The following is a 15,380-nucleotide window of genomic DNA, read 5'->3' on the forward strand; positions in this document are numbered from 1 at the left end:
TATTTTATGAAATAATTTGACATTTCATCAGTTTTATCAATTCATCTTTTTTTACACCACTTTTTTACACCACCTACAATGTACTGATACAGTCTAGCACACAACCAGGTAGACAGCCTGGTACATTTAAGAACATTGGCTAAAAAATTTTTTCATTAAGGTATGAAAAGATAATCTTTCAACATCTAACAATTGTCTGTGCACTGGTCAACTTTAAAACTCAGATTTTTCATTCATGTTCAATTACATCACACACTAGTTAACTGAACATTTCTTTTGGTTATGAAGAGTATTCAAATGAGGGTCACAGACACAATTCTCAGCTTCAAACTTCAGGCATTTTACAAGCCACAAAGATAGTCATGTTTTGGCTACTGTTTCCCTTTGCATAAGCTAGCTAGCAAGCTATCCCAAATACTAACAGCAGCAGTAACACCAGTGTACACAGCCTAATGCAAGGTGATAATTACATTGTGGTGTGGTGTGGTGTGGTGTGTGTGTGTGTGTGTGTGTGTGTGTGTGTGTGTGTGTGTGTGTGTCTCACAGGCCTACAATTGGAGATGCTCATTGACACCTAAATGTTAAATATGATATGAATCATTTTAATTAGTATGCAGACTGAAAGAAAACCCATGCAAACAGTGTAGCTGACTGGAATCTTCTTGCTATACAATGTATATTAAATGTTTTTTTCTTTGTTTAAACATTAATGTATTTGCAGACATACACAGCTAGATATTATTTAGTGTTATGACGGTTTATCTATGGAAAGTGTTATTGATTGCTGTGTCTTGCTTGATAATTGCAGAGACTTGTCTGACTTGCTTAAACAAGGGCACATATTTGACTTGATTCCTTGACACATTACTTGACACTTGACTCTTGGCTTGAAGATAAATGAATTCAGACTCATTTATGAACTGCATATATATGATTTACCCCCACACCTGATAACACCTATTAATTGTTATTCACAGTTAAAACAAGCTGTTAATATCGGAACATGCTATGACATCATTATTGCATAAGATAAATGGGGCTTAGTTAATGAGTCTCTCAAATTCCAGGGGTTTTAGTATAGCATCAAATATGGTGTGTCATTAAATAAGCATAGCAAATGGAGGTCAACAGTTATGTGTAGACTAGCCACAAAACCACACTGCTTGCATTAGTTTATCTTGCATAATGGTATGGCAGAATTGGGACTACTTTGACAACTGTAGTTAAACCAAGATAAGGTTTAATAATAAAACTGACTGAATCTTGCGTTCTTGTGCCCTTAAATGGATTTCACAAATAGAAAATTCAATGAGTTTATAATAAAGGACTTTTACTGAATTATCACTCACTGTTAACTGAAATGTGAATTCATGAAACATCATCTCAGAGTAGCAGAGCGATCAAACTGCGCTCAACCAAAACCAAATGGCCCCGGTAACATCATGGAAGTACTCTGCAATGTACAGGCTAATGCAATTGCTAATGTTGACTACTCTATGACTTTTATGTTCAAATCACATGAAAAAGCAGAAAACAATGCAGTTTTCCGTTGCCCTGCTGTATTTTAAGACAGACTAAGAATTTTGAATAAGAAGCAGGAGAATAAACCAATTTCAACTAGCTCTGTGCATAGATACCTTTTCTGGCCAAAAGGAATAACATCTTGTAATTGTTATCAAATTAAATGTTTTAAGCAGAGGCCAAGTGAAGAGAGACTTAGTACAAGTCTCTTTCTGATCATTTAGTGTCTTGTATGTGGAGTGTGTAGCAGGTAGAACATCAATTTACCTCTGAATTTCACAAGAAGAATGATGAGGTTAAAATTATGATGTGGAATTCCAGTTGTATTCAGCAATGAGAAAATAATAAAGACAAAATGTAGTGCAAATCTCAGCAGTCAGTAAGCAAAGCAACTGTACTGAGCAGTGAGTGAGTGTGTGTGTGGGGGGTACAGTAGAGCTAAGAACCAAGCAGATGATGACCAAGCCATCCAATATGGCACTAAGAAAGATAATCTATGGCAGTGAAAGGAAAAATAAATTAAAAATGTTGTTTTTTGTTTACAATTTTATTTATATTTTTCTGTCATATCCATGCATTATATCTAAAATATCTGAAAAATATATCATGTATAATAATCTCACACAATCTAAATTTCACGCAAAGAACTGAACCACAGTAGTTTTTAATGAATAGATCAGATCAGTACCAATATCGGGTGACATTCAAATGCAAGTTATCAGTATCGGATCAGTACAGAAAAACTGGCATGGTACAATCTCTAGCATATACTTTATTCCTTCTGTTTTTGCAAGAATTTTTTTTTTTAACTTTCTTTTTTTCTAGCTTTCTTCTTCAGTGAGCTTGAGAGCATTTAATGGATTTTAGTCCCCATTTCTATTTTTAGTTCCTTTTTTCTTTGTCATGCTCTATACCAACTTAGTCTACATTATATTATTCTCATCACACAATGCTGAAATGAGTGTGTGAGAGCTTACCCACTATAGATAGATTATATATATATATATATATATATATATATATATATATATATATATATATAAAAACAAGCAAATGTTTTTAGCTGCGCTTATGTCAAAGCTAGGGCTGTTTATCTTTACTGCCTATAAAAAAAAAAATAATATGCCTTTACTGAGACTGTCAATTTATTTTGTGCTCTGCGTGCATCCTTACCAATCTTTAGCATTCAAGTACATCACACACATCCAGGTTTCGTCAATATGATTTAATAAATGGGCATCCCCATTGGATATGCTCTAAATTTGGGCAAAAATCCCAAAATGACCTACGTTTTTTTTCTCTTATCTATATTTACGCCTTTATTTTCATAATACATAATGATGTATAACCAAAATGTCATGGAATTGTGTCTACTTGCTGTCTAAACTTATATGGTCAATCATTAGAAGTTTCATCCCCACTTAATATCGTATGGATTTGCTGGCTGGTTCTACTTTTTTTTGTCAGTTGTTAAATGACAGCAACTGTCACATAATGGCGAAAATCCATCGCCAACGCATCTATTTCCTGGCTCCGATTTCTAGCACATCACGTTTCTCAGGAGTCTACAACAGCATACACTGTTAGGCGAGTTGTATTTTCAAGGATTCAATTGATTATTGAACAACTACAGTGCTCTCAGTAAATCCAAAATGTTAATAAACCTTAAACCTGAATATTTATGAAAGTAAAAGTGAAGTTTTGGCTTTCTTAGGAGAATATCTATGTAATTATTGGATAACTTTTGATGTGTGGAATTATTATGCAGAACAGAAATTTCACATCTCACTTGTTTATTTTCATCTATTAAAGTGATAACAATAAATATTTTCAAAATGTACAACTAATCATATCTGACATTTAAAAAAAATAAATAAATCCGTGACCAATATAGCCACCCTTTTTTTCAATAACAGTTATAATTCATTGAGTCTGTCAACTTTTTGTGCAGCAGCAACCACAGCCTCCCAGACACTGTTCAGAGAGCTGTACTATTTACCTTCAGGGTGTTGATCTCCTTAGGCCACACCCTCCCTCATTACAAAAATACACATCACTTGATATGCTAAAATCCAATAAGCATTCAAGTTTATACAGCTTGGAGTTGGAAAATATGCATAAAAATTATATGGTCAGAATACTCTCTTGCCTAATAATTGTGCACACAGTGTAGAACAGTATGACACTGCCTTAGTAACTGTTTGGCATTACAATGGAAAAGAGGCTTATTATTAGACGGTTTGTTAGGTTAGCCCCTATTTACGAAAGGCAGTAATGCCTTTAAAATTCTACTTTGTCTATATTGTGCAACTGTAACCAATACTGTAAGATATACTATATTTACAAGCTGTTACATAGAACACACTGCAAATTTTCCTGCAACGCAACACTTCAAAAGGACAAACACGACATAGCCTTCCATGAATGAGACATTAAGTCGTTGTGCCACTCAGAAGCCAATAGACTGTGTTTTAAATAAACTAAAGCTGATGATTTTCCTAACACCCAAAATGTACATTTTATGAAAACAGGTCAGGGTTTGAAAACGACAAACACTACTTTTGAACATTCGAAGCATCTCATTTTGCATGCATGCAATTCACTCACTAAGGATGTAAAAATGCACTGATTATTCCGGCGAGCAGCATCAGAATTTAAAATAACTGCAGCCATGGCTCTATATTAACAACATCCGAACACACCAGGGCCAATAAAAACGGTACAGAGGACAACACTTGCATGATCTGATCAATGTATTAACAGTTTTGACTAACAATATTCACTGAGATGTTGGCTGCATCTATTCTGCTTACTTACGTGGGCATATTTAATAAATTGCAAGAAAAATCCCACAAGTGCACTCAAGAAATAACAAAGGCCTACCTAAGCATTCACTCACTTGAGTAATTAGTGCAGGAACTAGCCCATTTCTAAAGAATGACTGAAGCTGCTTGCTAAGATGGTTATTGCAGTTTTTTCCATTCCTTTTAAAAAAAAAATTCTGGCTGGCATTTGATGCCCTCCAAATATGTTTAAATATAATGGGGGTTTTTTTAGTAGCTTTACTTTATCTTTGCTTTTGATTTGAAAGAATTGATCTGTTTCACTCTATATTTTATCCCTAATGTTTATAACAGAAGCAAGGTAAGATTAACATTGTAAATTAGCAACTAGAAAATGCTTCTTAGCAATCCCTTTCTTTAATTCTCTGCTAGCTATAATAACATTGTCATTTGCAGACATGGCTCTGAATGTACCTGACTTGGACAATCTAATATCATCTCCAGACAACATACATTATGCAACTGATAAGTTCTTAAGTTTTCCAACATGCGGTTTGTAAAAGTCCTTCAGTGAAATAGTCTAATGGATGATTGTAAACCTAATAACAAGAATATTTCTCTGTCATTCTTTTCCAGAGTTACAATGGTGCTTAGTTGTCTCCCTGGAAGAAAGCCTTATACTAGTATAGAAGGCCTACCAGGCTCAAAAACAGCTTTCCAAATATACTGAATTTGCAAAGCAGCAGTCCTGGGTCCAGGAAAAAAAAAACTAATGTGAAAACACCTTAAGGATGCCATTAACCTAGAGCCTTGTCACAAGAGAAAATATTTTTAATGTAGAGAAATAAAGGACTAAGAAATTCAAGTGCCTTAAAGTGGCTATGGATCAGTCAAGTGGTTCTGGAAGAGATGGATCTACATTTGAAGACAGCAACAAGGGACTCGCATGCACAGAAAGATAGTAGGAGTTCATCGCACCATCTAAAACTGAGAAGAAGCTTGTGACATGTCTTTCCCATCTCTTGAGGGGTGATGGTTTTAGTTGTGCTTTACTAGAGGCACTCAAGATATGGCAGAGGGTACAACGAGTGCTTCCAGGTAGGAGGCACGATTTTTGGTTTTGTAGACAAGTGTCAGGGATGTAAATCTGCTGTGGAAAGCCAATGGAGGGGACAACACTGGAGTGATGTTTGTGAACTTAAGAAGCTTGAACATGAGTCATGTAGCTGCATTCTGGCTCATCTGCAAGGTCTTAATGGCTTGTGTAAGAAGGCCTGCCAAGAAAACATTTGCTCAACAATTTTCTTTTGAAGAAGATATTGAATTAAACCTGTTTGGCCAAATTCTAAAATGCAAAAATGAACAAAAATGTCTACTGCGAGGAAAAAAATGTTATTAAAATTCCAATTCAAATCAAACAATTAATCTGCCATTATGCTCAGACCATGATGGAATTAATGACAATAACAGAACGAACTCAGCTCTCCCAAACCACTGCCATCATAAAGACATGAAACAAGCCAATATAAAGGTTGTCATGGTTTTCAGATATTGCAGCACACTGTGCACCTGATATTAGCAGTTGACCTATGAGCACAAAAAAGTGTCCAATGAGGTGCTAAATGGACACTAGATTGCACCAGTAACATTGCTGGGCAATCAAACTTTAATAATGTAGCTCACCACAGAAAGAATGGGTCTCCTGTAAAGTAAGTGGTGCTGAAGCACCGTATCAGTCAAATGCTGAGTTTCAAATATTAAGCTAAAGCTATACACTGGGGGTACCCTTCTATTACAATTACCAATTCTAAAGTAAAATTTTGTATAATTGTCTTAATACAAGTATTTCATGGGAAGCTAGGTTAAAAGTGGCAATGTGCAATATATAGTCTGATATGATGTGAGGAATACAAAGTTAAAGTTTGAGACTGATAACTATGACTATGTCTAATCATTTGTTTAATGATTATCTTTGCACTTTAGTTAGAATGTACCTGTGATAAAGTATTAGGGCTGTTTACCAAAGGATGCTAATTATGTAGAATTAAAGTGGAAAATAAATCCATATTAAATGTGAAAATTGCTTATGACACTGTATGTCCTTGTTAATTACCAGCTGGCCCTCATCCATACTTGAAGAATCTGTGTCTGCCATATATGGAGGCAAAAACCTCTGACTGGATTCAAATGACTTGGGTGGGGTTGTGTGTTTGGGATTATTTTCTTCCTTGTTTTACATATACCTCATGATGGGTTTTCACCAAACAGAAAAATTAGATCTGTGAGAGATCCGTACATTCTTATTGTTGCTATAGTTAGTTTTTTTAATGTCAATTTTGAGTTTCAGAAATGTTTTTTCAAATATGAAACTGTGAAACAATTTGGGGATCCATCATTAATTTAGCCTGCTGCACATCTGGGTTAAAAGTACTTACTGCAATTCAAATCTTACTGGTGTAAATCTGATCATATTGAATTTTTAATCATTACTCATGTATTATAAAGCATTGATGATTAAACAGTAATAACTGATCAAATTATTACATGAATGCATTATTTTTACAACAGATTCCAAGGACAAAGTATGCATTATGTGACATACAGTATCTAACTTTAAATACAAATTAGTCTAAATTTCAGATCAAATTTAGTACAGCTGATAAGACACATGTAACTGATCAGAGGTCAACACAGGAAAAAGACTCTAACCTGGTAGTTCATCTCTCTGGACCAGACCACTCCTAAGCAGGTTAATAAACTCCTCAGAATAAACATTCCTCTCCTCCCAAATGGTCAGGATCCGATCCACAGACTTGCGCACTTTAGAGTCTTTCACAGTACTGCAGAGATATAGGAAAAGGCAATTTATAACAATATCTACTAATTAAGCTTCTATACACATGGAGAGTAAAACACAGACAGAGCTAGAAAGAGAGAACCAGAGGAATACTTTAGAGGAAGTCTAATAAATGAGAAACCTAGACCTAAAATATTAGTCTGGACATCATGGAATGTAGGACCATTGTGGTATAGTATCAGATACATAACCAAACAATTTTTTTTACAATTTTTGACATGGGACAAAATGTCTCTTACTTGATAAGTTTAATAGCCTCTGGCAAAACTTCAGTGAAGGTAGTACGGTAGACAATTGCATTTTTCCTCTTGCAATTCTGAATGACATCATTAGCCAGGTAGAAGAGATTGAGTCTGTGAGATGCATCCGCTGAAAACAGAAAAATACTGTTAAGAAAACCTGCATAATTTACATATACATATGACATAAAAATCTTTGCTTGTACGTCAGCCCTGATCAAGTTGTAGGTCATTTTTTTTTAGCAGTACTGGCTAATGCTGCATGATTATTCCTGTTTTTATTATCACAATGAGTTTGTCATAAACACCTTATAAAAGGTATAACACACCACGATAACACACCAAAAGTTGTGAATAACCGTTACACTCAAATTGTATTACCTGCACACAGAAATAGAGTGACAATTTTAAGCAAATTATTGTTCTGTTATTTGCTATTACATTCTATTGCCATGTCATTTTTTAACCATTCCCTATATGCAAGCTGTCTAATCTATGGTTAGTTAAAAGGCAAAGAATGCTGGGTACATGCAAAGGAAACAAAGAAACTTCAGTACACGTGACCTACTCTCCACAAGGAGTGAAAAATATTTGTTTAGTAGAAGAGTGTCAGTGGCACCATTTTGAATTCATACCAAACATAAAAAACTTGTTTAGATATTAAATACTGTTACATAACATAACATAATTAAAAGACAAGTACAACACCAGTACCCTACCCACTAAATTGAAACTATAGGGGAACTATAAATTAATCAATATTAAAAATTTTTAACATAGTTGTTTTTTCAAAAAAATGGATTTGCTACACTTACAGCATTTAGCAGATGCTTTTATCCAAAGCAACTTACAATTATGCCTGAGCACAACTTGAGCAATTAAAGATTAAAGGACTTGTTCAGAAACCCAACAGTGGCAACTTGGCAGTGGCGGGGCTTGAACCAGCAACCTTCTGATTAGAACAAGTGAAGTACCTTAACCACTGAGCTACCACTGCCCTAGCTTTTTTTTGGTAGCCAAATCCCCCAACATTTCATATCGATATAATGACACTTCACAATATAGCACATTTCCTGTAAATTTAAAAAAAAAAAAGGTTTATATAAAATGACCTCATAGGAACACTTATTACATCATGATACGTTGGCACAGCCCTATGTTGAGTTAGTTTTGAGTGGGATTTAAACTGTTTATAATAGTGACAGTTTAACTTTTGTAAGGGGAGTACACAACTAGCTAAATGTAAACCTGAAGCATTTACTTGCAATTAGTTACCTACACTATGTTCACAGTTATTAGGCAAGAGAGTATTCTGACCACATCATTTTTATGCATATTTTCCAACTCCAAGCTGTACAAACTTGAATGCTTATTGAATTTTAGCATATCAAGTGATGTGTATTTTTGTAATGAGGGAGGGTGTGGCCTAAGGAGATCAACACCCTGAAGGTAAATAGTACAGCTCTCTGAACAGTGTCTGGGAGGCTGTGGTTGCTGCTGCACAAAAAGTTGACATACTCAATGAACAGAAGGCTTATGACGGTTATTTTTGTAATGATGGAGGGTGTGGCCTAAGGAGATCAACACCCTCTACCAAGGTGTGCATAATTATTAGGCAGCTTCTTTTCCTCAGGCAAAATGGGCCCAAAGAGATTTAACTGACTCTGGAAAGTCATAAATTGTAAAAAAAAAAAAAAAAAAAAGTCTTTCAAACGAATGCAGCACTCTTAAAATTGCTAAGATATTGGGGCATGATCACAGAATCATCAAATGTTTTGTTGCAAATAGTCAAGAGGGTCACAAGAAACATGTTGAACACAAATTAACTACAAGATTTGAGAAGAATCAAATGTGAAGTGACCTACAGAACCCATTATCCTGTCACATAGTGCTGTCATATTCCAGAACTGCAACCTACTTGGAGTGCCCATTTGTACATGGTGTTCAGTACTCAGCGATATGGCCATGGTAAGGAAGGCCAAAACCCGACCACCAGTGAACAACATAAGATGAAAAGTCAAGAGTGGGCCAAGAAATATCTGAAGACAGATTGTTCAAAGGCTTTATGGACTGATGAGACGAGTGATTCAAAATCAACTCCCAAACATAGAACCAGTTTTTAGAAGACAATTTCTTCAAGCAGTGGTACAGGAAAAAGTCTGCATCTTTCAAGAAGACCATGATTTTTATGCAGGACAAATGCTCCATCGCATGCATCGAACTACTCCACTGCATGGCTAGCCAGTAAAGGCTTTAAAGATTAAAAAAAAAATAATAACATGGTCCCCTTCCTCACCTGACCTAAACCCTATTGAGAAATTGTGGGCCCTTCTTATATGGGAGATTTTTGGTGAAGGAAAACCGTACAGCTCTCTGAAAAGTGTCAGGGAGGCTGTAGTTGCTGCTGCACAAAAAGTTGATCGTTAACAGAAAAGAAACAGACTCCATGAATTGAAGGCATATGGCTGTTATTGAAAAGAAGGGTGGCTATACTGGTCACTGATTTTTTGTTGTTGTTGTTGTTTTAAATGTCAGAAATGTTTATTTGTACACTGAGTTGTTTATTTTCACATTAACAGATGAAAATAAATACGTGATATAGGAAAATGTCCATTTTTCATTTAGTTGCATAATAATTCTGCATACCAATAGTTGTCCAATAATTATGCAGGCATAGATATTTTCCTAAGAAAGCCAAAACCTCACTTTTACTTTTGTAAATATTTAGGTTTGAGGTTTAAAATTTTATTGACTGAGCACTGTAGTTGTTCAATAATAAAATGAGTCCTCAAAAATACAATTTGCCTAATAATTGTGCACAAAGTATAGGTAGTTCGCCAACTGTCTAACTGCTAACATGCTTTCCACTAAAATTTAGCTCAGGTAAAACTGCATGTTAGTAGAACACATAGCAGTTACCTAGCTAGCTAGTTCATTAGCTAGCCAGTTCCCTCATTTTGTCTTAGATGATCAGACTCCTCCTCCTGTTAGAAATTACCCCGTTTGGGTCTCGCTCACTCTCCTCAATTGTAATGTTTGTCAACCAGCCAACCAATCATTCCCTCTCTGTACCCTCCGTAAACCAAGCCTAACATGCCTCTTCACCTGAATTCTAATCACCTGGTTCTTGTTATCTGCACATCAGCATGGCTACTTAAGCAGCATCCATTCACGAGCTCTTCACTTAACATTGCACCGTCCATGTGCTCTCACGCCACCGCTTTGTACCTCTGTAAACTTCCAAGTGTTGTTGTAGCCGCTTGTATTAACCTATGACTAGATAGTTAACTGTGTATTTGGTATTTATTACTGGTTTCATTGTTCCATTTTATTGTCATGTTGTCCTACTCGTGCTCTCCTTCCACTTATTAAACCTACTAAAGTGTAAACGACTCATTTGTCTTTCATTCAGCATAACATCAGTGTTTGTGTGGCCTTGTGTGGCCTTAATGCAAAGTGTCAACCAAATGATCAAAAATATTGCTGTATAAAAATACTGTGACAACAAAATAAGTGATATAAAGCACTGAAGGTTTCTGTTGTCACACAATATAGATTGCACAGCTTTAACAAGATGTCCAATATTAAGTGGGATCCTGACCAGCTAACTGACAGTCTGGTAATGGGAACTGCACTGTCTCAGACCGCACGTCCCTACAGCGGACTGAGAGAGCAGCTAAGAAAATTATCAGGGTCTCTACTCACCAACACCTCTTATCACAAGCTCTGCAGTCACAAGGCCACCAGCATTGTAGACAATGTATCCCACCCCTTTCATGGTCTTCTCACCATCCTGCCATCCAATCAAAGATCAGTATCCATACCACCACCACCAGACTCCAGGACAACTACTTCCCAGATGCACTCAGACCAATTAACACACTGCTGCTCCCCTATCCTTCACCAAAAAGACCAAAGGATCAAACCACATCCCAGCATACACTATTCTGGCACACAATTGCATATCTGCTTTTTAAACCAGAAGATCATCTTGTGAACTGTTAAGCCCCAAGAGGCAGACACTTAACCTCCATCCTCCTTTTGCTGTTGGGGATAACTTGAAAATGGACTGAACACAAGCAGTCACTCAGAAAACACAGATCTCCAGTCCGATAACGGATTTATGTTAATGTGTAGTTTGTACTTCTCTCAACGTTTTAGTACCGGTGAGCAATTTGGTAGTTCCCAATATGTTAAATTGCCCAGACATAATGTCAGTGTCAATCTCTTCATTATGCCTTAATGAGGCATTTCACTTGATCTTCCATAATTTACAGAAGGGGACACAACCAACAAATTCAGATGACTTGGAAACCCTGGTAGCTGTTCACAGAAAGTTGGTCATGCTTGAAATAAGGCTTTTCCAATAGCCAGTCGGAAAATAAGCAATGATAACTGTCTTTCTTATTAAGTTCAAGTTTCAAGTTTGGTTTGTCACATACATAGTCACCGCTTGTAGTAGATGGTCTGCAGGTCAGGAAGTTCCGTATGAGTGATGCGCTCTGCTGAACGCACTACCCTTTGGAGTGCTTGTCTGTCCTGCTTGGTGCTGTTCCCAAACCAGACTGTGATGTTCCCCGTGAGGATGCTCTCAATAGTGCAGGTGTAGAAGTTCCGCAGTACCTCGGAGGGCAGTCTGAAGTCTCTTAGGCGTCTGAGGTGGTAAAGATGCTGACGAGCCTTCTTTGCCAGGGTGTTGGTATGGTGGGACCAGGACAGGTCCTGTGAGATGTGAACACCAAGGTACCTTAAACTATCTACTCTCTCCACCGTGGTTTCACTGATCCTCACAGGTTGGTAGTGCCGCTACTGCTTCTTGCTGCAATCCACGATCAGCTCCTTTGTCTTACTGACATTTAGGAGGAGATTATTTTCCTGGCACCAGTTTTCCAGGTGTTTAATCTCCTCCAGGTAGGCCCTCTCATCATTGTGCGAGATCAGGCCCATGAGAACAGTGTTGTCAGCAAACTTGACAATGATGGTGGAGCTGGAAGTGGCTGTGCAGTCGTAGGTGTACAGTGAGTAGAGCAGGGGGCTTAGGACACAACCCCGAGGAGCTCCAGTGGTGAGGGTGAGGGTGGATGAGGCACAGTTGCCCACCCGTACTGATTGTGGTCTGTCTGTTAGGAAGTTGGAGATCCAGTCGCACAGGGATGTATGCAGTCCTAGATCCTACAACTTAGTAGTGAGTAGGGAGGAGATGATAGTGTTAAATGCTGAACTGTAGTCGACAAACAGCATTTTAACATAATTACCCCTCCCTTTGTCCAGGTGGGTCAGTGTGGTGTGGAGCAGATGTGCAATTGCATCATCAGTGGAGCGGTTGTGGCGGTATGCAAACTGCAGTGGGTCCATGGAGGCTGGCAGTGAAGATGTGATGAAATCTCTTACTAGCTTTTCAAAGCACTTCATCACAACTGATGTGAGGGCAACAGGGCGGTAGTCATTGAGGCCGGAGGGTCGAGGTTTCTTTGGGATGGGGACGATGGTGGATCGCTTGAAGCTGGACGGGACGATACCGAACGTCAGGGAGAGATTGAAGATGTGGGTGAATACCGGTGCTAGCTGGTCTGCACAGGCTTTAAGGACTCTCCCGCAGATACAGTCAGGTCCCACCGCCTTCCTGGTATTCACCCTTTTAAACACTCTCCTCACGTCACTCTCCGTGATGATGAGAGGGCGCTGTTCTATGGTGGGCTCTGCGCATGCACCACTGGCTGCGCCGATAGTACCATTACCATTAGCACTAGCGCTGTTAGCATTGGCGCTGTTAGCATTAGCGCTGCTAGATGTAGCCTCGAAGCGAGTGAAGAATGTATTCAGCTCGTTCGCCAGAGACTCATCCGCACTCATCAGTCTGGAGGGTGGGCTCCTGTAGTCCGTGATCGTCCGTAGTCCCTGCCACAGGGATCTAGAGCCACTCTGCTGGAACTGTGTCTCTAGTTTCCTCCCGTAGTGCCGCTTCGCCTCCCTCACCGCCCTGTGCACTCCGTATGCTGCAGACTTGTACTCGTCCATGTTCCCGCTGATGATCCCTGTATTGTAGGCAGCAGGGCGAGAGTTCAGAGCCTCACAGATGGTTTTGGCCACCCAGGGCTTCTGGTTGGGAAACTTCTTGATGGTGATTCTTGGAATCGTGTCGTCCACCAGTTTCCCAATAAACCCTACTACTGTCTCCGTAAACTCGTTGACATCATCAGTACTGTGCCGGAACATGTCCCAGTCTGCGTCATCCAGAGCGTCCTGCAGAGCGGCCACCGATTGGTCTGTCCAGCGCGCGACCTCTCTGAACTGGAGCTTCCCGTTTCAGCCTTTGTTTATATTTTGGTAGGAGGAAGATGACGGCGTGGTCCGACTTACCAAACGGTGGATGAGCTAGTGCCTTGTAGCTGTCCTTGTATGGGGTGTAGCAGTGGTCGAGTGTCCTATTTCCCCTGGTGGGGAAGGTTACGTGCTGGTAAAGGTTGGGCACTGCACGCTTGAGGTTAGCGCTGTTGAAATCCCCAATCGCGATAAGTGCAGCGTCCCAGTGCTGTGCCTGAAACTGTGTGAGAGCCTCATGAAGTTCACACAGTGCAGTGTCCATGTTGGCCTGAGCTGGGATGTACACAGTGTTGATGATGACCGAAGTGAACTCCCAAGGAAGGTAGAAAGGACGAAACTTGAGGGCGAGCAGCTCCAGGTTGGATGAGCAGTAGCAGGCGAGAGTAAAAACACTGGCATTGTTGCACCAGCTGTTGTTTACCATCACACACACTCCACCGCCTCTCGACTTCCCCGAATCTGCCGTCCTGTCCATACGGTGAACCGAAGAACCGAAGAACTCGGCCGGCTGGATGGCGTGGTTTGGTACCGCTGGGTTCAGCCACGACTCGGTGAAGCAGAGGAGGTTGCAGTCCCGAATGTCCCTCTGGTACTTTATCCTGGCCCGGAGGTCGTTGAGCTTGTTGTCCAGAGACTGGACATTGGCTAGCAGGATGCTGGGTAAGGGAGCTTGGTGTGCCCGAGCCCTCAGCCTGTTCCTGACACCGGCTCGCTTCCCTCGAGGCCTTTTCCTTGCGTCGCATCCTTTGTTCTTCCTCAGGATCTCCGTTGGCCATCTTGGGTCCAGGGTTAGAGACGGCTTGAGGTGAGACGGCTTGAAGTGAGTTATTATTATTACTAACAGATTTTAAGCAAAACTCTAGAATTACTTTTAATAAGATACCCTGGACTTCACAAACCTTTTTCAATCCCATGAATATACACTATATTGCCAAAAGTATTCACTCACCCATCCAAATCAATGAATTCAGGTGTTCCAATTACTTTCAAGGTCACAGGTGTATAAAACCAAGTACCTAGGCATGCAGACTGCTTCTACAAACATTCATGAAAGAATGGGTCACTCTCAGGAGCTCAGTGAATTTCAACGTGGTACCATAAAAAAATGCCACCTGTGCAGTAAGTCCAGTCATGACATTTCCTCGCTACTAAATATTCCACAGTCAAATGTCAGTGGTATTATAAAAAAGTGGAAGTGATGGAAACGTCAGCAACTCAACCACGAAATGGTAGGCCAAATAAAATGACAGAGCGGGGTCAATGGATGCTGAGGCGCATAGTGTGCAGAGATCTCCAACATTGACTGCTGAGTCAATCGTTATAGATCTCCAAACTTTAGCTGGCCTTCAGGTTAGCTCAAGAACAGTGCGAACTTCATAGAGAGCTTCATAGAATGGGTTTCCATGGCCAAGCAGCTGCGTCCAAGCCTTACATCACCAAGCACAATGTAGTGTCAAAGGCAGTGGTGTAAAGCACGCCGCCACTGGACTCTACAGCAGTGGAGATGTTATTTGGAGAGACGAATTACGCTTCTCCATCTGGCAATCCAATGGACGAGTCTGGGTTTGGTGGTTGCCAGGAGAATGGTGCTTGTCTGACTGCATTGTGCCAAGTGTAAAGTTTGGTGGAGGGGGAATATGGTGTGGGGTTGTTTTT

The 15,380-nt window shown here is 39.4% G+C and overlaps 1 protein-coding gene across 2 annotated transcripts in view; it reads right to left on the reverse strand.

Annotated features, from left to right (window-relative positions):
• rprd2a (regulation of nuclear pre-mRNA domain containing 2a) overlaps positions 1 to 15,380 on the reverse strand; it is a 30,519-nt gene that overhangs the window by 6,674 nt on the left and 8,465 nt on the right. For both annotated transcript variants that reach the window (XM_081697267.1, XM_081697262.1), the window contains exons 2-3: positions 7,401 to 7,530; positions 7,014 to 7,144 (exon numbers count right to left, since the gene is read on the reverse strand). In XM_081697267.1, coding sequence (XP_081553393.1) covers positions 7,014 to 7,144; positions 7,401 to 7,530 — 261 coding nt within the window. The remainder of the gene's footprint in view (positions 1 to 7,013; positions 7,145 to 7,400; positions 7,531 to 15,380) is intronic.

Source organism: Electrophorus electricus, chromosome 2 (genome assembly GCF_041902795.1).
Source record: "Electrophorus electricus isolate QZ-2024a chromosome 2, ASM4190279v1, whole genome shotgun sequence".
In the NCBI taxonomy this organism is placed as follows: domain Eukaryota; kingdom Metazoa; phylum Chordata; class Actinopteri; order Gymnotiformes; family Gymnotidae; genus Electrophorus; species Electrophorus electricus.